Source organism: Salminus brasiliensis, chromosome 16 (assembly GCF_030463535.1).
Source record: "Salminus brasiliensis chromosome 16, fSalBra1.hap2, whole genome shotgun sequence".
In the NCBI taxonomy this organism is placed as follows: Eukaryota; Metazoa; Chordata; class Actinopteri; order Characiformes; family Bryconidae; genus Salminus; species Salminus brasiliensis.
The window spans coordinates 16,697,347-16,719,199 of NC_132893.1; the positions used below are offsets into that span (position 1 = coordinate 16,697,347).

Below are 21,853 nucleotides of genomic sequence, written 5' to 3' on the forward strand. Positions count from 1 at the left end.
TTACTAAAAGAATGTCAACATGTTTGCCATTCAAAGTCATCATATTAGTTTCTATTTAAGAGTGCACACATACAAAGAAACACACAAAGGCCCAGGTGCCTAAACTCACCATGTTGGCATCTAATACACACATGCATGCAAGGACATAATCATATTGATTATTGCAGGAATGTACACACACACACACACACACACACACACACTGTATGGACATTTAGAATATTAACAGGTGTGGCATTCAATGTCATTACATTAATAATTACTCACCATTTATTTGATTCATAAGTAAAGTAAAAAAAAAAAACAATATACCAATAAATCACCAATATATTCAAACCACACCCAATACAAATACAAGATACACTACATGGACACAGTATTCAGACACCTGCTTATTCATTGTTTTTTCTAAAATGTATTCTGAAAAGGTATTAAAAAGAGGTGGAGTAACTGTAACTGTTGCTAGACTTTGGAGCACTGCTGCCAGGATTTGACTGCATCCAGTTACAGAAGCGTTGCTAATTCAGGATGTTGGATGATCACCAACACCTACATTTTAAATGTCACTCTACAAATTTATACAACATCCTACATTTAAAAAATTTAATTTAAGCCCAAGAGGATGACCTTTCTATACTATATTATGCTACCATTAATAATCATGGTTTAGCCCAAAAAGTGAACTATAAAAAAGGATCTTTCTTCTATATATTGAAAATGTAAAGTTAGACACTTGGGGTAAGAAAAAAAGGCCCCTGAGAATATTATTGGCTAAGATCTTTATTTTTTATTGGCTCTTTAGATCTTTAGAATTTTACTGACTAGCTAGCATTAACATTACATGCCAGCTGTCATGACTGTTTGTGAGAATTATGCAATATTTAGGCAATTTGCTACAATTTGCTAGTTTGTATTACAGTTTTGTGTAATACACAAAACATTCACATTTGTAAATGTATGGCTTTAACAAAGGAAAGATATCTTGGCACATTTCATGTACTGCTTTCAGTCTCAAGAGAGCTGAGAAACAACTACAATATAATCAGCAGGTATTTTACTGTTTTGTATTTTATGCACTCCTATGCAGATAAGGATCATCAGTATTTGCTAGTTTATTTTAAAGAGCTGAGGCTTTGGGAAAGGACAAGATACAGAATCTTTAGGCTGTGTTTGGTCACAGCTTCAGCCCTTATGACAGGCTGTGCTATAGGAGTAATGTCTTTTCACATAGTAAAGGAGTCCCTGAGTGAAATGGTAATTAGAGAAACTGCCCCCATTAGAATTATGAGCTCAGGTATAGTAACTTAGAGCCCCCCAACAATAAGAAGCTGCTTATGGTGCAAAACCAACTGCTTACTGTGTAAAACTGTGAATGAGGAGTTCAGTTTGGCTAAATGTGTCTTTTTTTAATCTGAGCCTTGATAGCAGTTTTTGGCTTTTTTTTTACTTATTTATTTATTTATTTTTCATAAACTATTACCTATATCTGCTGTTTTAATTGTACTACAAGACTTGGAAAATGAATCACACAGAAATGATGTATATGGAGATTGGTTGCTTCATTTGTTGTCTTTGTGGCTGGATACTGAACTGTTCTACTCTGCCCCCTGAGTACTGATGGGAGAAGCCGTTGTTACCACAGTCAAATATTTTTCTAATCTATGGATGGACTGTGTTTCTTACATCACTGGTGTGTCCGACTGCAAATATTACCCATCCATGATGGCACTGCCTGGTAAAAAACAGTATACAGTTTGACCACCAATGTCAAATGTTTTTAGATTTAATTAGACAGTGTAGTGAAGTTCAGCAGATAGTTCAGCACTGTCTCTTAAGGTTTCTTGCATGTTTTCTGTCTATTGTCTCTGTAATCCTGGGATTCTGGGGAGCTGTGCTTGCTTTAATTGGAATGAAATATATTAAGTTTGGAGGTTCTGAACTTGTCAATGCCAGGGTAACTTTTGCAGCTGTCCTGACCTATATGGCATCAGGTATGATGCCTCCAAACTTCATTCTTTTTCAATTCATAGTGAAATAATTCCAGAAATGATGCAATGCTTTTTGTGCCCAGTGGTATGATACTGTACTCCTGGTGGAGCATAAAACACAGGTGCAATATGTGGATCCAAACTACAAGCCACAGAAGTAAGCTATTTTTAGATGTGGTGAACATTTAATGCTTTCACACAGAAATCTAAATTTTTACTTTTCTTGAAATAATTTAAAGCTGATTGAAAAGTGATGTTCAAGACATATACTAATGTCATTAAAACATAATTACATTTACTTTGATTCCTCCTCATTATATATATATATATATATATATATATATATATATATATATATATATATAAAACACACACACTTACGCTTTGGCAGGTTTATCATTAATAAACACCCTTGAACCTGAAACTGCTCATCAGTTATTGATAGTTGTTAGATAATCTATTAAATCTAATTTTGGGCCTTATTGTGATTGTTTGACCAAAAATCTAATGCAGTCAATAAGCAAAGAATTTTCTTTTTAGTTTTGCTGTATTTTTATTTTTATTTTTTTATTTTTTTATGTGATCTACTTGTTTAGAAAACACATAAGCAGGTCTATTTAGAAATGCATAAGAACTGAAGATTTAAGGTAAATGTTGATGTTTTAAGCATGTAGTTTGTCTGCGGGTGAACTATTAGCTATACGTTTATATGCTTATATATTATAAGCTTATAATGTTTTTTTTATTTCCTATACAGTGGCATGTACATGTTTGAGTTCACCTGCTTAATGTCTGTGCACAGTGATGAAAGTTAAACAAATTGTAATTTATTTATTTAAGCTTTAGATTAGTTTTAATTTTAGATTAGTTTTATTTTACCATTTCTAAAAGGTAAAAGGGCCTGATACAAAAGTTAGGACACCTTGCATGGTCTATACTTAGTAAAACCTCCAAAGATTCCTTTGTACAACTTTTTTCATGGTGCTATTTTTTTCACTTTATATTTGTACAAAACAAAAATTGTACAATAACATTCCTTAAAATGTTGAAAAGACTTTTATCTGTAAATTATGTTTTTTGAAGATCAGTTGTTACTGTGAACAATTCACAGTAAACAACAATATTTTGACCAGGGGTGCCCATACATTTACATGCTACTCCATATTTCTAAGAGTTTATTCTCAGAATAGTAAAGTTTATAATTGTATAATTTTTTATGCTGATATTATCTTGATAAAATTAAATTTTCATGTAAAAACATCTTATTAAGTCCCCATGGCACATCTTCTAGATCGGTCACTTTTTCCAGGCAGCAGGCAACTTTTCAAGTGTTAGTCATAGGCATACTACAGCTACATCCACAATTCAACATTTCAGAAGAGCTCAGAAGCAGTTGTTAATAATTTAACTTCACAAAGTGCTTTGGCGTTTTAACTATGATGTCAATACAATGTTTTAAGAACCAAAAAGTAGAAACTGTTGCCAAAACATCAAACTTTGTAAACACTGGATCCTTCATTCAATGCTTTGTCTAGCTTGTATCCTTTCACATTTGTCATTTAGGAATGCATAAAAACCAAGATATATATGACACAGTAAACACAGAAACACAGTAAAATAACAGGCTGTTTTTGTTTGTAGTTATAAAGTTATGAAGGAATCAAGGTTTGGGAGAGAGAGAATTTGCCCAAATCTCCTTTCAGTCCTACACGTTTCTCTCTCAACTTTTTTTGTTTTGTATCATGACATTTTTTGCTTAACATCATTACCTCATCTCCTCTCCTTTCTTAAAAGCACTGCACATAGAGTGGTGAGGGCTGAAGATTTTGTTCATTCTTCAGATCTGAATTAGGTGCAGCAGTGTTCATAGGCTGGGGAGGGTCATCTCTGATTATAGCTGGAAGTGCTGTTATGTGTTACTTCTCTGGAAAAGAAGGACTCCACTCCAGGTAAGCCCTGTGCAATATTTGAATAATGAATGTACAATATCCACAGGCAACAAGATGTAGCAGGTCATAATGATCACAAAATGCTATTGATGACCTGTGACAGAAGTATACATACAAACAAAATGTCTTAAGTTGGCCGTATTTTTTTGGGTGCATCTGTGACAGAAGCCATTGTTATTACGGCTATCTTCTTACCCTAACCGCCGCACAAACACTGACCCTTTAAATCCATCTGCCTACAGGGTCTGTGGAATGAATGGTTGGAGACGTTGCATACTCTGATTTGCTCGATCGTATGTATCTCAGTCACCTGACTGGTCGCCTTTTTTAAAAGATGTTTCCGAATCATTGCGTGTAATACGTGATTGAATCGTACGTAAAAGTCAAAAAATCTCTGATCAAGTCTCTCTCTCTCTCTCTCTCTCTCTCTCACGTGGCACAGGGGTGGGGTGTGAGAATGGGTAACAGATGTCCGAAGGGACCTGTAAAAACATTTTGCTGGATCAGGGTCTGACAGGGTCTAGGGACTAGGTTAGGACCTTTTGACCCCGACTAGGCTTCCCATTACAATGTTTACACACACATACACATGCAGGTACACGTGGCACAGCGTTGGTATGTGAGAATGGATAACAGATGTCGGAAGGGAGTGCCCAGCTATCCGATTGAACGGCAGTACACTAGGCGGGACTTCCGGATGGAGGGATATCCAGAAGGTAGGACTTCCGGTGAAAATGCACGCTTTTGATTGGTCGAGGGAGGGCAGTACAAGGGGCGTGGCCTGGTGACGTGGCACGATCTGATTGGTCAAGATGACCTGTCAAACCTTTCAGATCACCTCGAGGTTCTTGGACCATGAACATAAAATCCAATTTAATTTTAATTCTCGGCGTCGAGTGGCTAGTGATAGCACCTTAAATACCCCAGCCTCAGGTGAAACGCATTAACTAAACAAGAATCAAACACAGAACATGAACACACATGGCGTAAATTAACTTGAACCGAGTCAGACGCAGACCTGACAGTCAGTAACTCTTGTTTTTTGTATTATTTTTACTTGAATGCTTCAGTTTTAAGTAAATAAATAAGTAGAATAAATAAGTAAATATGTTAGTGTAATACAAGACACATTTGTAAGGATACAAAGTATCTTGTTAATATAACACACCTCTATATTGGAGCCCCACAGGAAACTGTCCTTCAGCTACTGCACAGAGACCTGTCACCTTCAGAGGTTTTTATTGACTATCTGCAATAGTTGGATGTATCAGCAAGGGTGATGAGGATGACTACAGTGCGACGGTTAAGGACTTTGTTGCATGGTGTGAGCTGAACCAGTTGCAGCTCGCTCTCATGAAGACAAAAGAACTGGTGGTGGACCTGACAAGGAACAAGACCCCCCTGTATCCATTAAGGGGTCAATGTGGACACTATGGAAAACTACAAATATCTGGGAGTAAACATTTATAACACAATAAACTAGATTGGACTAAGAACACTGGCGCCTTCTACGGGAACTTCTACCAAAGTTGTCTCTATTTTCTGAGGTGCTTGAGGTCCTTCAATAACTGCCAGACTATGATCGGGAACTTCTGTGAGTCTGTGGTGGCAAGTGCTATCCTCTACGCTTTTGTTGACTCAACAAACTCATCCACAAGGCCAGTGATGTTGTGGGCGTAGAGTTTGACTCGCTGATGGCAGTGTCGTAGAGGAAGATGCGGTCTAAGCTGCATACCATTATGGATGATGGTTCCCAGCCTCTCTACAACACGGTGATGAGACACAGGAGCACATTCAGTGCCAGACTCATTCTACCAAAATGCACCATAGAGCGTCACAAGAGGTGATTTCTACCAAATTCCTACCATCGAGCTCTAGAACTCCTCCCTCAGTGTGTGGAACTATGGTTCAGCTGTGCAATACTTAAATTATACTGTTCATATGTGCAATAATAATATATATAATTCAATTTAACATGGATGCAATGTACATTTATTGTGTTTATTCATTTTGAGTGTTATTTTATAGAGTGTTTATTCTTACACGAACGGTTGCAACTGTAGCTACTGGAATTTCCATCCTGGGATCAATAAAGTGTTTCTCATTCTGAAATTAATAAATGTCATATTTTACAGTATTTGTTTTTTATTACAGTATGCAATTCTTACTGTAAAAAATATTAAAAATTCTTGTTTGATAAAATAAATTTCTCTAAAGCTAATAGGTCGTTCAACACAGTGCTCACATCCTTCTTCACTTGGGAGTAGAGCTGTGATATGAGGATGGGGAGCTTATTTCATGATAGACTAAGCTAAAAGATTAATTTACACCACTCACAGACAACATCCACTATTCTTCATGAAAAAATAATAACATACTTTTCTTTCTTTGCATTTCTGGCAACTAGATTTTTCAAGTGCAACATGATGCTTCTTTCGCAGTCACTGCTCGCAATTATAAATTGCCCCTGTTTTAAAGCGGACTAATCAATTTCAAGTAAATATATGAGGGGAGGCAAATCAGGTAATGCAGCGTTTTAAATTAAATATTCAATGAATGCCCGAACATTTATTAGTTTAATACTGAAGTTAAAAAATACATTTTTTAGGGCTCCTGTCAGTCACGGGCCCTGAGAATCGCGCTAACCCCCCATACTGCACCCTTGTATGACACCAATCACTTTTTAGGTAACACAATATACTAATGTTTAGTAGGCCCTCTCTTTACTCCCAGATTATCTTCAGTGCAGGTGCACTTTCAAGCAGCTTTAGATCTGATGACTTGGAAGGCCAATAAAGAACACTTAACTTATTGTTCATGAAACCAATTTGAAACATACAGTGGGGAAAAAAGTATTTAGTCAGTCACCAATTGTGCAAGTTCTCCCACTTAAGAAATGAGAGAGGCCTGTAATTGACATCATAGGTAGACCTCAACTATGAGAGACAAAATGAGCAGAAAGGGATAGCAAGACACTCAGTTACAAAAATTTGGATAAATAATTTACACTATATACACAATATAAATAAGAATTAAAAGAGCAATAACAATACTATTTACAGCAAAAGACTCTTAATTGCACATGGGGGGGGGATATTGCACATAGTATTCCCTGAACATGAACATGTGTGTGTAGTTAAGTGTGTGTGTATGTGGTCCGCTGGGAGCAGTGCTGGTTGTGCAGTCTGACGGCAGCAGGAAGGAAGGACCTGCGATACCGCTCCTTCACACACTTGGGGTGAAGCAGCCTGTCGCTAAAGGAGCTGCCCAGTGCTGCCAGAGTCTCATGCATGGGGTGGGAGCTGTTCTCCAGCATGGATGCCAGCTTGGCTGTCATCCTCCTGTCTCCCACCACCTGCACTGGGTCTAAGAAGCACCCCAGGACAGAGCCGGCCCTCTTTATGAGTTTGTCCAGTCTCTTCTTATCTGCCGTCGAGATGCTACTGCCCCAGCAGACCACTCCATAAAAGATGGCAGATGCGACCACTGTGTCGAAGAACGTCCTCAGGAGTGCTCCCTGCACTCCAAAGGACCTCAATCTCCTCAGCAGGTAGAGTCTGCTCTGTCCTTTCTTGTAGAGAGCAGCAGTGTTGACTGACCAGTCCAGTTTGTTGTTCAGATGAACACCCAGGTATTTATAAGAGTCCACACTCTCGATGTTCATACCCTGGATGTTCACTGATGGAGGGGGGTGTCTGCACCTGCGGAAATCCACCACCAGTTCTTTGGTCTTTCCAGCGTTTATCTGAAGGTGGTTCTGCAGACACCAGTCCACAAAGTCCTGAATAAGTTCTCTGTACTCGCTGTCCTCCTCATTGGATATGAGGCCGACGATCGCTGAGTCATCAGAGAACTTCTGGAGGTGACAGGTCGGTGAGCTGTACATGAAGTCAGCAGTGTACAGGGTGAAGAGGAACGGTGCCAAGACCATTCCTTGAGGGGCTCCTGTGCTGCTGACCACCAAGTCAGAGACACAGTCCCGTGCCCTCACATACTGTGGTCGGTTGGTGAGGTAGTCCAGTATCCAGTTTGACAGGTGACTGTCCACTCCACAATGTCCCAACTTGTCCTTTAGAAGCCCTGGCTGTATGGTGTTAAAAGCACTGGAGAAATCGAAGAAGGTGATCCTCACAGTGCTGCCAGGCTTCTCCAGGTGAGAAAGAGCTCTGTGTAGAAGATAGATGACAGCATCATCCACCCCGACACCAGGCTGGTAGGCGAACTGAAGAGGGTCCATGGATGGGCTCACCAGAGGGCGGATGTGGTTGAGGACCAGCCTCTCCAGTGACTTCATCAGATGGGAAGTCAGTGCCACCGGCCTGTAGCTGTTTAGGTCCTTTGGGTGCTGTGTTTTGGGCACAGGTACCACACAAGATGTTTTCCACAGCTGTGGTACTCTTCCCAGTTTCAGGCTCATGTTGAACATATGCTCAACTACCCTGCACAGCTGATCAGCGCAGGACTTGAGGAGCCTGGCACTGATTCCATCAGGACCTGTAGCTTTCTTAGGCTTGATCTTCCTCAGCTCATTTCTCACCTGGGTTGTTGTGAAGGACAGGTTGGAGCACGGGGGCTGGGTGCTGGAATGTGTGAATGGGTGGTTGATGCTGCCAGACGATGAGCCATTAGGGGATGATGATGGTGATGATTGTGAGCCAAAAGTTCTGAGAGAAGAAGAAGGGGGAGGGCAGCATGATGGTAGTGCTGCTGAGTGGGGATACAGCAGGGGTGTCTGTGTGGGGGCAGGGCTAGGTGATTGATCAAATCTGTTGAAAAATAGATTGAGATCATTCACCCACTTCTGGTCCCCCGCCACCTGGGAGTTGGACTTTGTGTGGCCAGAAATGGTTTGAAGGCCTTTCCACACTCCCCTGACGTTGTTCTGCTGCAACTGTTCCTCCAGCTTCCTCTTGTAGCTGGCTTTCCCCTCCCTGATCTTCCTTCTCAGTTCCCTCTGCACAGCTTTCAGCTCATCCTTGTCACCAGATCTGAAGGCCCTCTTTTTCGCTTTTAGGAGAGCCTTTATATCTGGATTAATCCATGGCTTGTTGTTGGAAAAACACCGAACAGTCTTGGTGGGCACAGTGTTATCCACACAGAAGTTGACGTAGTCCGTAATGCAGTGAGTGAGATTGTCAATGTCCTCCCCATTAGGATCACACAGTTCTTCCCACACCGTTGTTTCGAAGCAGTCCTTCAGAGCCTCCTCAGACTCCTTAGACCATTTCTTCACTGTACGGGTGACAGCTGGTTCCCTATGTACAATGGGTTTGTACACAGGCAGTGATCAGATCTTCCAAGGGGAGGGAGAGGTGACGAGTTGTATGCCTCCTTTGTGTTGGCAAAAAACAGGTCCAGTGTTTTCATGTCTCTGGTGTGGCAGGTTACATACTGGGTGAAGGTGGACAGAGTGGAGGACGGAGAAGCATGGTTGAAGTCTCCGGAGATAAGAAGGAGGGCCTGCGGGTGCTGTGTCTGCAGCCTGCACACAGCTGAGTGCAGGACATCACAAGCCGACGTACGCAGCTATCATGATAACGTGCGAGAATTCCCTCGGCAGATAGTACGGCCTCATGCTAACGGCTAACAGTTCAATGTTCTTACAGCAGATCTGTTCTTTAATAGTGATGTGCCCAGGGTTACACCATCTATCATTCACAAATACTGCCAGTCCGCCTCCCTTCCTCTTACCGCTCTCCTCCGTCCTGTCCGCCCGACTGAGGTGAAATCCTTCCACAGATACGGGCATGTCTGGAGTCAGCGTGGTTAGCCAGGTCTCTGTAAACACCATGATGCTGCACTCCCGGTATTCCCTCTGATGTCGCGTTAGCGCCGCCAGCTCGTCCATCTTATTGGGGAGCGACCTCACATTCCCCATGACTACAGAAGGAAGAGCGGGCTTGTAGCGTCTCCTCCGGGCGCGACACAGAAAATAACCATCTATCATTCACAAATACTGCCAGTCCGCCTCCCTTCCTCTTACCGCTCTCCTCCGTCCTGTCCGCCCGACTGAGGTGAAATCCTTCCACAGATACGAACAACAAAGTATTTAGATGAACTTTTGTTATTGACCAAATACTTATTTTCCACCATTATTTGCAAATACATTCTTTAAAAATCAGACAATGTGATTTTCTGTTTTTTATTTATTTTGTCTCTCATAGTTGAGGTCTACCTATGATGTCAATTACAGGCCTCTCTCATCTGTTTAAGTGGGAAAACTTGCACAATTGGTGACTGACTAAATACTTTTTTCCCCACTGTATTTGCTATGTGACATGGTGAATTATCATGCTGTAAGTAACCACTTAAAGATGGGTAAGTTGTGGCCATGATGGGATAAAAGTTTTTACCCCCAACATGTCTGAGCTTTTTTTGCTCTGAGTGATCTTTTGACATTTGTCACATAAGATGCAGTGTTTGAACAATGTCAAAACCATGATTATCAAGTCCAATTTCTGACATAACAAGTCATTGTGTGTCATGCTGGCTAGGCGAAACAAGGGAACACTCGCAGGGACAGTGCAATGCAAGAATAAAGTCTTTAATGACAGAACCAAACAAACAAATAAAACAAAACAAGGCAGCAAAGTACAGGGTCCAATAAACCAGAAACAGAAAATGAACGGGTGACAACAAAAATGGGGCTTAACCTAGGAAGACGACCTGAGGCTGGAACGTAGCCCGGGAGCAAAGCGAGAAGGGGCAAATCAAACGGAGGGAGGAAGGCTAGAACTTAAAGAAACCAGAGAAACTAGCAAAACAAAACCTCACCCCAAAACTGCGCTCGTCAGGCGCTAGTAAACTTACGTGACTAGAGTGCAAGGGAACCGGACGCCAAATCTCACTGGCGACCAACCAGTGAACCAGAGAGCGAACTCCTTCTGAACGTGAAACAGCTCCTATAGAGCATACACTACCGAAACCCGTAGACTCTCCTAGAAGTCTCATAAACGTGAAGCCAACCTTACAGCTTGGCATCGCAAGAGTAATTCTCGGCACCAGACCTTAGCGTTTGCTCCCCTTTGTACCCCAGCTCTCAGGTGACCCAAATCAAAACAGGATAACATGAATGAACTACACATGAACACACATGGCGCAGTACATAAACGGGTGTTAACATAAAAGTCCTTGAACATGAAGCCTGTGGTCCGCGGCTCAGGACCGCCCTCAGGTTTCCTACAAACCAAACTTGATGATCAGCCAAAAATCCAGAGAATATTTTGAAAAAAGCTGTTATTAAACAGTTAAAAAAACTAAGCTTTTTTTTAACAGTTTTAGTTACGATTTTGTCTGGAAAACTGCACTGAACCTTTATATATTGACATTTATATGTCAGGCAGTCAAAATGTTAGATATACTCCATTTTCATGCATAGTGTCACCCATTGGTCAAAGCTTTTTAAACATTATTAGCGTAAAATTTACATAATTAACATATTTTTTATGCATGTATATTAACAGGGGGTGTTATAAATGCCACATAAACAATACTACATGATACTTCTCAGAAGCAGTACATCACATCAAGCTAACGTTTTGCATAAAGAATTTATAAGCTAAACTCTTAAGGGATAGTAAAAGGATAACTCGAAATTTATAGATGACATCAACCAATCAGCATTCAGCAGGCATTTGACAGGGTTCTCATAGATCAATCAGGATTAAACTTGAATAGGATGTTCATGTAGTGCCTGTCATGGTGTGTGAGGCCAGACCTGAAGGGATGAACACTCGCAGAGAATAAGATCAAAGCAAGACGGTTTATTACAAAACCAAACTAAGAGATACGAAACATGAAGTGCAGCAACGTGGGCGAAACAATGAACAGAACCAAAACGTGACAAACAATTCGGCGAACACCCCAAACCTGGGACTGGGAGGAGCAGGGAGCTGTGCATGGATAACAGAACGTAAAGGGGGGAGAACCAAGGAAGGGGCCAGAACTTAAAACCACAAGCCTTGCTTGGGCAACGGGGGATAATCAAACTAAGGGCAGAGTAGCTATGTAAACAAGAGGGTGGAGGCTGGAGAACCAGCTGCTAGACAAAAAGGGCAAGGCCAACCTAACCTGGCTGTGCAGTGTGCTGCCTTGAACGTAGATCGCCTTGGAACCAAAACGGAAACGAGCGTACTAGAGGAGGTTGGAAATCAAGTATCTCATAAAAAATTGGACCAGCTGAAATAAAATGTATGTCTTATGCAGTACAGTGTTTAAGACAAAATTGCAAATACAAGTGTGATAGTTTATTTGAAATTGTTAATTGTTCGAAAATAGCTTTTTTCAAATTAGGCTCTCAATTTTTATTTCAGATTTACAGATTGTTGCGCACCTTGAAGTGTGTAGATAAATAATTATAAAAACATCCTGACTTTTATACTCTTTATGGTTTCTCTGTATTAATCGATCCTTGTAGCCTTGGCATGTCTAATCAAAATGGCCATAACAGCAGTTGACCATTATGCAATTTTAAACACTTCTGTACAATCACAATCTGATGATATCTGTAATTTGTTTATCCAGATTGGCCTAAAAGGGACACTTAAAATTGTTACAAATTTAATTATCATACTATGCAATCTACAGATAAACTTCTGGTGTCATTTGACACCTTAACTACATTGTACTACATTTTGAACATCTTTAAAATCTAAGTATTTATTTTGACTTCATACACTACAGTTTATGGTTAAAGGTCAAAAGGTCAATCTGAGAAAAGGAAATGAGTGAACATCTTGGTTTAACACCACTGATCTATAATCATAACGTATGGACAAATTTTGACAACTTCTAACTGACTTTGTAGGCCTAGATGGCCCAAACTGCAAAAGGCAGCTTACAACTTTATAATTACATGTTATGTCAAAAATTGGGCTAAAAATTGATCTTTTCTTACTACTCCTTGGGTTTTTTATCAAATTGCCTCTGTATTGAGCTGAAAACAATCTGTGGAATATTTTAATAATTATTAAAGATCTTGACCTTTAATTAGAGTGTGAATGCAAGATTTGGACTAAAGAACTTGTGTGACCTGGCTTATTTTGGCTCATAGCACTAATAAAGACATTATTAATAAAGGGCTACAAATACATCAGTGATTGATTATAACTGAATTTAAAACATATATATACAGTGACGAACGTAAGTCTATTCTAAACTCATTTTCAGTTATATTACTCAGTAATTACAACAATTGAAAGTTGATACATAGTTCATAAAATGATGGATTGGCTTGGTGTGAGGACCCCATAAATCGCTGCTTGCAGCTACAGTTATTATTATTTTCTGCTTCTCCCAAAAAATGTGTTGTGGAGCAAATCAGCCCCACCTTTGAATTTTTGGAGAAAATTGGAAACGTGAAGCCTAAATAGGCAAAGTATTTTCAAGTCATCCTCAATTTCCACAAATATCTCAATGTTGGTGCCAAGAGTTTGAAGGTCAATAATTATTTCTATGAAAAATACAAAAGAAATGTGATAATATGGCGATTCTGTCAAAAGCTCTTTTTTGGGCTGGAGCTTAGTTCACAAAAATGGTTGCAGATTAGGATCACCCTGGCCAAACTTACAAGTTACTTACAAGTTTTGTTTGTCACATGATTCTTCACTAAAGTTGTAAATAGGGGATGCTATCAAATCCTAAAACAGTTTCTCAGCCTCCATTTGTCCCATTGAGTATATTTAGTTTGTGCCCCAACTGTGTGCTAGCATAGTGGTTAGGTGTTAGGGATAAAAATAATATGGCCATCATTGGCCCAATTAGTTGTCAACAGGCATTTAACAAGGTTATGGTTTGGCCATAAGGTGGCACTGTTAAAAAATTCAAGAATAATTCCTGCTGTGTTTTAAAAATAATTTAGTCTATGTGATGCACAGCAATAAGAAGAAATAGGTTTTGTTTTTCTGCAATAGTCCAAAGTGTGACAGATCTTCTCACCTGTGGACTAGATACAACTAGTAAATATTTATTGGAAAAATGTTTTAAATGGATATGTTATAATACATTTTTTCTGTGATTTTTTTCTTGCAAATACATAGAACAATAGTCCTTAAAAGTATGCTTTTCACTACAAAGTAAAAGCTTTTTGACTTTTTTTACAGTAGCCTACAAGCTAAATGGCCAGAATGACATTACTGGTGAATACTGCATGAATTGTGCTGCGTAGTATTAATTTTATATAAAAGACAAAGATACGCTCTAATATAATAAAAGGCACAGATCAGTTGATGTGGTTGGAAGTGTAATGGAAGTGATTTCTAAAAAAAAGTTTTTTAAAGAGCACAAGGTGGGCACAAGGTTGGGTTCTCCCTGACGGACCACGCCCATAAGCTCAGACATTAGAGACAGACCACCATCACACACACACAAACATATTGAAGCAAGGTAAAGGTACATACACACAAACAAAACATGGAACATTGGGCTAAGAAGAGTGTACTATCTTTGCTTGCTTTGTATAGAATGTTAATTTTTGTTGGCTTGATCACTTGTTTTTGTGCAGAAACATGCTTATGGCTATCCAAACAGCAGCATTTTGCAATGTACAGGTACCTCAATGCATTGCAAGAAGAATGTATGTGTGCAGTTTATGTGCAAAATCTTAAGACTAAAATCAAGGTACAAATATGCAAATGGAAATCATGAAAGCTTTACTTTGAACTTTACATAATAAACAGACAAAACTTGTTTTGTTTTTTTTTGGATATTGGTTTAGGTCAATGCTGCAGTCAGACTCTTTGTTAAGGTTTATGTTTCCCAGAGACTGTCTGGGGAAAAAGTTTTTTAAAGAGTGTTTTTTTAAAGGGGTAGGGAAACCCACCCTTGGCAGAGATCATGCTCCCAGATTGATCTGCTGACAAAAACAGATTGATCTGCTGCTCCCAGATTGATCATAGACAAAAAAATAAGATATTTTCTTTTTTCTCCTGACAGAGATACTGTGGAGAAACAACAACCAAGCCAGTTGTCTCCAATTCCTGTCATCCCACTTACTTTTCTGAGCCACGCTCGGTCATCTGACCCCTCTAGAAATCAGCTTCTTTCCATTGAACCACGAGACAAAGAGAAACATAAAGAACGAGAGAGAGAGCCCTTGGAGTGGAAAGACTTTAACACAGATGAGCACAAGCTTAAAGAGAATCATCCTGCTGACAAAGACACATCCATCATCCGTGATAGCCGGTTGTCAGAGGACAAGCCAAGCAATAGGATGACATCTCCATGCATGCGTTCAACAAGCCTCGATGGAGTGAACAGTGTGTTGAGCCAGGAAGCTGTGGAAAAGAGAAGTGACTTAACATATGAGAAAAAGAGCAGTGAGGTCAAAGTCAAGGAGGAGAGAAAGGAGGATCAGGATGGTACTATGGACCAATCCCCAGGCCAGAGGTCCAACTCTCAGACTCCTTCAGTCCCCAACAACCTCCACTCCCCCTCCTTGATGGCTTTGACCAAAGGCATGGCCAGTATACATCCCATAAACAACATCAGCAACCTGGAAAGAACGCGATTGGTGCCCCCCTTCATGGGCATTAGTCCTATCCCAGGTACTGAGAGGTTTCATTATCCTGCCTTCCATTGGGACCAAGTGAGAGTTCCCTTTAGAGGGATTGATATCCACAGAAGGGACCCACTAAATCGGGACATGCTCCTAAGGACTGAGTCTTTGCACCGGGTAGCAGTTCCTCGTATCTATGAGCCTGAGCGCATATATCGGGACCGTGAACCACATGATTTCAACCACGACAACCCTCATAGGTTGAGCCTGGAGCAGCGGCATGAGCAGGAAAGAGCCCATCTGGAGGAACGTGAGCGATTGCACATGCTCAGAGAAGACTTTGAGCATGGACAACTGGACTCCATGCAACATCCAACCCTAGATGGACACCATCCCAACCCTGGCCTTATGGCCCCAGGGCTACCCAGCATGCACTACCCCAATGTCAGCCCCTCTACAGCCATGGTCACTGCAGGTGCTGCCCATCAAAATGGAATCCTGAACAAAACTCAACCCACAGCATCATTGAGTGCTCCACCCCCTCTCATTCCAACCTTGGGCACAAGGTTGGATTCTCCCCAACGGACCATGCCCATAAGCTCAGACATTAGAGACAGACCACCATCACACACACACAAACATATTGAAGCAAGGTAAAGGTACACACACACAAACAAAACATGAACCATTGGGCTAAGAAGAGTGTACTATAACTTTGTATAGAATGTTCATTTTTGTTGGCTTGATCAAGATAAGATAAGATAATCCTTTATTATCCCCACAGTGGGGAAATTCTCACTTGTTTTGTGCAAAAACAAAAAAAAATGGCTGAACAAAAGTTTATACATTTTGTTATTTTTTTCTGTATTTTCTGAGTTTAACATGAGTTATTCTGCTTTTGAGCTTAAATTATGGCTATCCAAACAGCAGCATTTTGCAATGTACAGTTACCTCAATGCATTGCAAGAATGAAAAATGTATTTGTGCAGTTAATGTGCAAATTCTTAAGAGTAAAATCAAGGTACAAATATGCAAATGGAAATCATGAAAGCTTTACTTTGAACTTTACATAATAAACAGACAAAACTTTTTTTTTTGTAAATTGGTTTAGGTCAATGCTGCAGGCAGACTCTTTGTTACGGTCTATGTTTCCCAGAGAATGCCCTATTATCTTCTCAACTATGCAACAAATGGGTTGACTCTCTCATTCACTGTGTGTGTCTGTGTGTCTGTCCCATCTTTCTGAGGACAGAGTGTATGTCTGTATGTGTGTGTTTATATCTGTGGGCCAGCATTCTCTAGATCTAATCTGGTGTTATGAACTTAAAGCTTATTCCATTAACAATTAAAGCTGAAGATCCCTGATTGTGTTTATTCAGTTCGGACCTTTGTGAAACCTGTGGGGACAATTTTTTAAGTACATCTATTCCAGACATCTTTTGTTTTTCCATGAAGGTAAATTCTTATTTTAATAGACATTTTAATGGCTTCTACTGAACGGAAAGTAGTATAACAATTGTAACACATTTATTCATGGCAAGAGTGTAAAGTTTGTGTAAGGACAAGAACTGTTCCACTTTGTTGAAGTGTGTATGAAAGTGCAATATTAAGTAAAATGAGACAAGACATAATTTGGAGTCTAAAATTATAGCCCATTTGTTTTTAATGAGCAGAGATCTATTTTAGTAGTCTATTGATGGTTTAGTGTGTTTTAAAACCATACAAATCAGGTGTTCTGTGTGTTTTTTCTTTTTAATTAAACATTTAAATGTCCAATTAGTAGAGGGTAGTCAACGTATTGCAAAGATTCTGCTGTTTAACTTGTATGTAAAAACTGAAGTCATGAGTCAAGTCTAAATCATGTAAAAAAAAATGAGAAAGAAGACAAAGCAACAAAACTTTCAGCATGATCTTCAGTTAAACCTGTGTTATGTAAGTTGTGCCACATTAATAAAAAACATGAATTTTCCCTTTCTGAATATTAAATCAATGAAAATTAAGGATGACAAACCCTAGATTCCTGACTAAATAGTAAAAACTTTAGTTAATTTTTATTCTATTCATAGAGAAACTTTGCAAGCATTACAACACTATTATTTGATTCAGTTTACATTCTTACAGGAAATAGAAAGTAGCTCAATTATAATTTTCTTTTACTTAAGAATAGCTTAGCAAACTCTTCAACTGGTAAGCAGAACTGCACATGCCTTGCACATTAGACCAACTACAAGCAGTGCTCAGCATGACTTGCATGACAGCATGACTAGCATCACCAAGCTGCACGACAGTCAAATGCAAAATACACTATGCTGAGTCTTTGGTCTTCTTTTCTAATACCAAATCTAGATCTAGATTTAATTAAATTTTTGTTTCAAAAAGTTTTTATTTAAAAAGTTTTTATTCAGAGATTTGGAGAGTGTTTAAAATCCACAGAACCTCCATAAACATTTTTTTCTATGTGATGCCTGGAAAAACACTGCTGAGTACAATGCAGTAGATGATTTAGCCTGTAATTTCCTCATTGGGCAACGGAGAAATCACAGAGTATTTTAACACTCTTTGGTGCTTGCATACATGTCTCTGACCGGGACATGCTCTTTATGTTTTCTACCTGTATTACAACTAAAAAAACTCTCCAGTTCCAAACTACTCTAATTTGGCTTGCCATGTAACTGGCCCAATAACCTAGTTAGCTGTCTGCTAGTTATTACACTAAAACACGTTTTCTCTCTCTCTCTTTCTCTCTCTCTCTCTCTCTCTCTCTCTCTCTTTCTCTCTCTCTTTCTAATTAGCTTTCCTGCAAACACATGGAGATTAGCTCATGTTAGAAACACTTTTATTTGGAGCCTTTTCTTAACATCCTGCTCTCATGGTATATATACATTTTGGGGCACTTAGGTAACTTACTTTTATTTTGTTCTTAACACACCTTACATATTTCATAGTTTTTCCAGTTTGTTTATATGGTTGCCGGTGGTAATTCTCTACCAAACAGGAAGACAGATTGCTACTTTATTTATAGCCAGGTATTGTCTGCAGCAATAAGCATTTGCTTAATCCAAATTTTTACCCATGGTGAGTACAAAAAACATGTAGTAAATAAGTACCTCTTAAAATTGTGCTCTTTATAAAAATTGATGGCCACAGGATACTTTGTTGCCAAGCTAACATCAAATATTATACACCTTTGCAGAACATATTTGTTCAGGATGCAAAGCCATCCACCCTCACTTGGACAGATACATTTGTTGATGTGTCACACAAGGAAAATTGAATCACACCTTCAAATGAGGTTCACCTAAGCTTGTGGAACTTTATTATATGAAATGTCTCACGGGTGTATGATATTGTATAATATATTTTTGTTCTTCTAGCTATCTGGATGAACTTGTAGATGCTGGAAGACTAAAGGCTGTGCTTCAGAATCTTGTCTCTACTAAAGAAGGGATCGGATGACCAAATTCACATTGGTGAAAAGAGACTTATTATATAGACTTATATATATATATTCCAGGCTAAACAGTTGGGCTGCAAAACATTGTTTATAATGATTGGTACTCCAAAATGGTGACTGTCTTTCAGTGTACCCTGACGATGGTAATGTCACATTTGTCTTGTGATCTTGCCTTTTCCACCTGCACAGTTATCATGAAATATGTGTGTGCTTATATGTTGCTGATGTCCTTGATGTCACTCTACCTTAGGGTATGCCCTAAACCAAAGCCTAAACTGCAGGTCATGCTAACAGGCTTTCTTGAATAGAGTCACTCACCAAACTACACACACAAGAAGCACTACAAAGTTTTCTTCTCTAATAGTTTTCTAATAATTTCCTGGAAACGCAAGATCTCTGCACTGCATGCATATTGGAAGCACATGCCCCACATTTATGCCCCAAACAGAGAGCTGTATGATACACTATAAAGGGCACACAAAAAGGTATTTTCCAATTTGAGAATAATTTCCTGGAAACACAAGATCTCTGCACTGCATGCACATCGGAGGCACATTGAGAAAGCATCCAACAAAGGTTTAACATCATTTCAGTAAACATGCTGCATTTCTGCACAGAAAGAGCTGTATAATGCACTGCAAAGGGCACACAAAATGGTTATATCTAACTTTGGAATAATTTCCTGGAAACGCAAGATCTCTGCATTTATTGAGAATACATTCTACAAAAGTTTATCATCATATGGTTAAGGCATTAATGCACTTTTACTGGTGAATCAAACAGGAAGAGGTTTTCCTTGTGCCTACTTTTATGTATTATCTATTGTTTATCTCCTCTGTAGCGAAATAGAAGCACTATAGCAAGCCAATAATTATTTATTAATAGTAGAGGTGTCAAGTAACAAAGTACAATTACTTCATTACCTTACTTAAGTAGACATTTTGGTTATTTATACTTTACTGGAGTAAATAATTTTCAGCTGATTTTTTACTTCTACTCCTTACATTTTCACACAACTGTCTGTACTTTCTAGTCCATACATTTTTAAAAATAGTCTCGTTACTCCTATTTCATTTTGATTCGTTTTCATTTTGGCTTGTCATCATTTAAAAAAAAAACAAAACAAAACAAAAAAAAACTATCCAGATAAATCGCACCATTCGGAAAACATGAAAATTTGATTGTGGTTGTGTTTTTGCACCATTACAATACAACTACTCATTATATTTCCCGCCCCATGAAACACATGCTCAGTAGTACACATAGATAGTCCTTTAATATATTTGATATTACAAAAAATTTTAATGTGCATATATGCAGCTGAAACTGGTAGCCTAGTGCATCCCAACTTTTCTTTTATCATTAACATTTTAATATCACATTATAGTCATTATGGCTTTTAGATAAATGTTTTTGGGAGGTGGTGTAACGCCCTATAGGCCCCTGTGGCATGTCCTGAGCTTTTGGCATTTGTTTTCCTAACATTACTTTTACTTCTATACTTTATGTAGCTTAAGTTGATACTTTAACTCCTATAGAAGTCTTTTTTTTTTAAACGCTAATATCTATACTTCTGCCTGAGTAATGAATGTGAATACCTTTGATTAATTGCTAAATGGTCATCTGAATGATTGATTTTATTAATGTATTACTGAACTATTGCTGGTTCAATTAGTTATGACCAGAATAAATGGTGCACCACCTGGGATTTTTACCCAGGATTTATATTTCAGTTTAAAATTAAATTCAGTCTCAATTCAGAAGGCAGTTCTATCTCCAGGGACCCAATCTCTTTGTAAGGCCGGCTCTCAGCAGAAGGTCCAGTTGTGATTAGGCTCCCGCCTCCTGCTTACTTTCACTGCAGCTGGTAGATGTCGCACTTCAGAATGCTTGATTCTTTCTTAAGCAGGATGTTACAAATTCATGTACACTTGCTCCACAACTTAGAGCCCACAAGGACTTCAAGACGGCCACCGAACGACTCATTTTGACCTGAACAGGTAAGCACTGAACTTCAGCTAAGTTTAGTTAACCATAGCTAGATAATTTATTATTACCACCAGTATGGATGGAAATGTAAGTTATTTAAATATTCGAGTGCTTGCAGCGCGTATTAGAGATAGCTAGGTAAGTGATCCAGACTAGTGCTGGCTAACGCCGGAAGAGCAGATGGGCCACAGCTGTTTACTAGCTACCTCAGCTGTAACCAGTGTGAGAGAAATATTTGACAAAAAAGGAAAGTTTGAGTTTTAAGTAGTATTGTAAAAGTGAATGTAGTTGTAGGATGATCCTTAATATTTACTAATCTCAAACTTGACCGTTTTGATTGGGGAACAGATGGACAGAAAGAAAAAAAGGTGATGATAGCCCAGATGAGGAATATAATGAGGCAATCTTTATATTAAATATATATATGAGAGCAGAGACCCTGGAAACTCCTCTCTTTTGAAATGCAGAAAGTAAAATTACAGGACACCTTAAATCTCGGCATCAGGCACTAGAGATTCCTCGTACCCATAGAGACCATCTGTTTCTTGAACAGCAGTAACATTTTAACACCCCAAAGTAACCAACATATTGAATGCCCAAGAGTGCCATCGAGGAGCCAAAGAAAATTGCCTCTCACCAAGAAGAATCTATCTCAGAACTTTCTTAACAAGTTACTATACCCTATTAAAGTAGCTACGTCACTGTACTAGATGGTGACCATGATAATAATGCATTTTTATCATTCTCTGGATAATTTGTGTGATTGTCTCTGCATTATAACTTCTACACATTGCACCTATATTTACCCATGTAGGTATGTGCCTCATACCCACGGGTTAATAGAGTTTAGCATTCATGTAACTGTTCTATCTGAAGTAAAAGGAAAATAACCTCTTTATATAAGTAGTTGCTTTATTTCTCATTATAGATTATTTTTCTTAGTTCTTATCTAGTGGTTCCACCACCATAATCAATATAT

The 21,853-nt window shown here is 39.0% G+C and overlaps 1 protein-coding gene and 1 pseudogene across 7 annotated transcripts in view; both read left to right on the forward strand.

The window, feature by feature from the left end:
* Nucleotides 1–17,385, forward strand: part of auts2a (activator of transcription and developmental regulator AUTS2 a) — a 278,830-nt gene extending 261,445 nt beyond the window's left edge. For all 7 annotated transcript variants that reach the window (XM_072659109.1, XM_072659113.1, XM_072659112.1 and 4 more), the window contains one exon: nucleotides 14,870–17,385. In XM_072659109.1, coding sequence (XP_072515210.1) covers nucleotides 14,870–16,088 — 1,219 coding nt within the window. In that variant the 3' untranslated portion in view covers nucleotides 16,089–17,385. The remainder of the gene's footprint in view (nucleotides 1–14,869) is intronic.
* LOC140537201 (claudin-10-like) lies at nucleotides 1,520–9,433 on the forward strand (annotated as a pseudogene).
* Nucleotides 17,386–21,853: the final 4,468 nt, after the last annotated feature.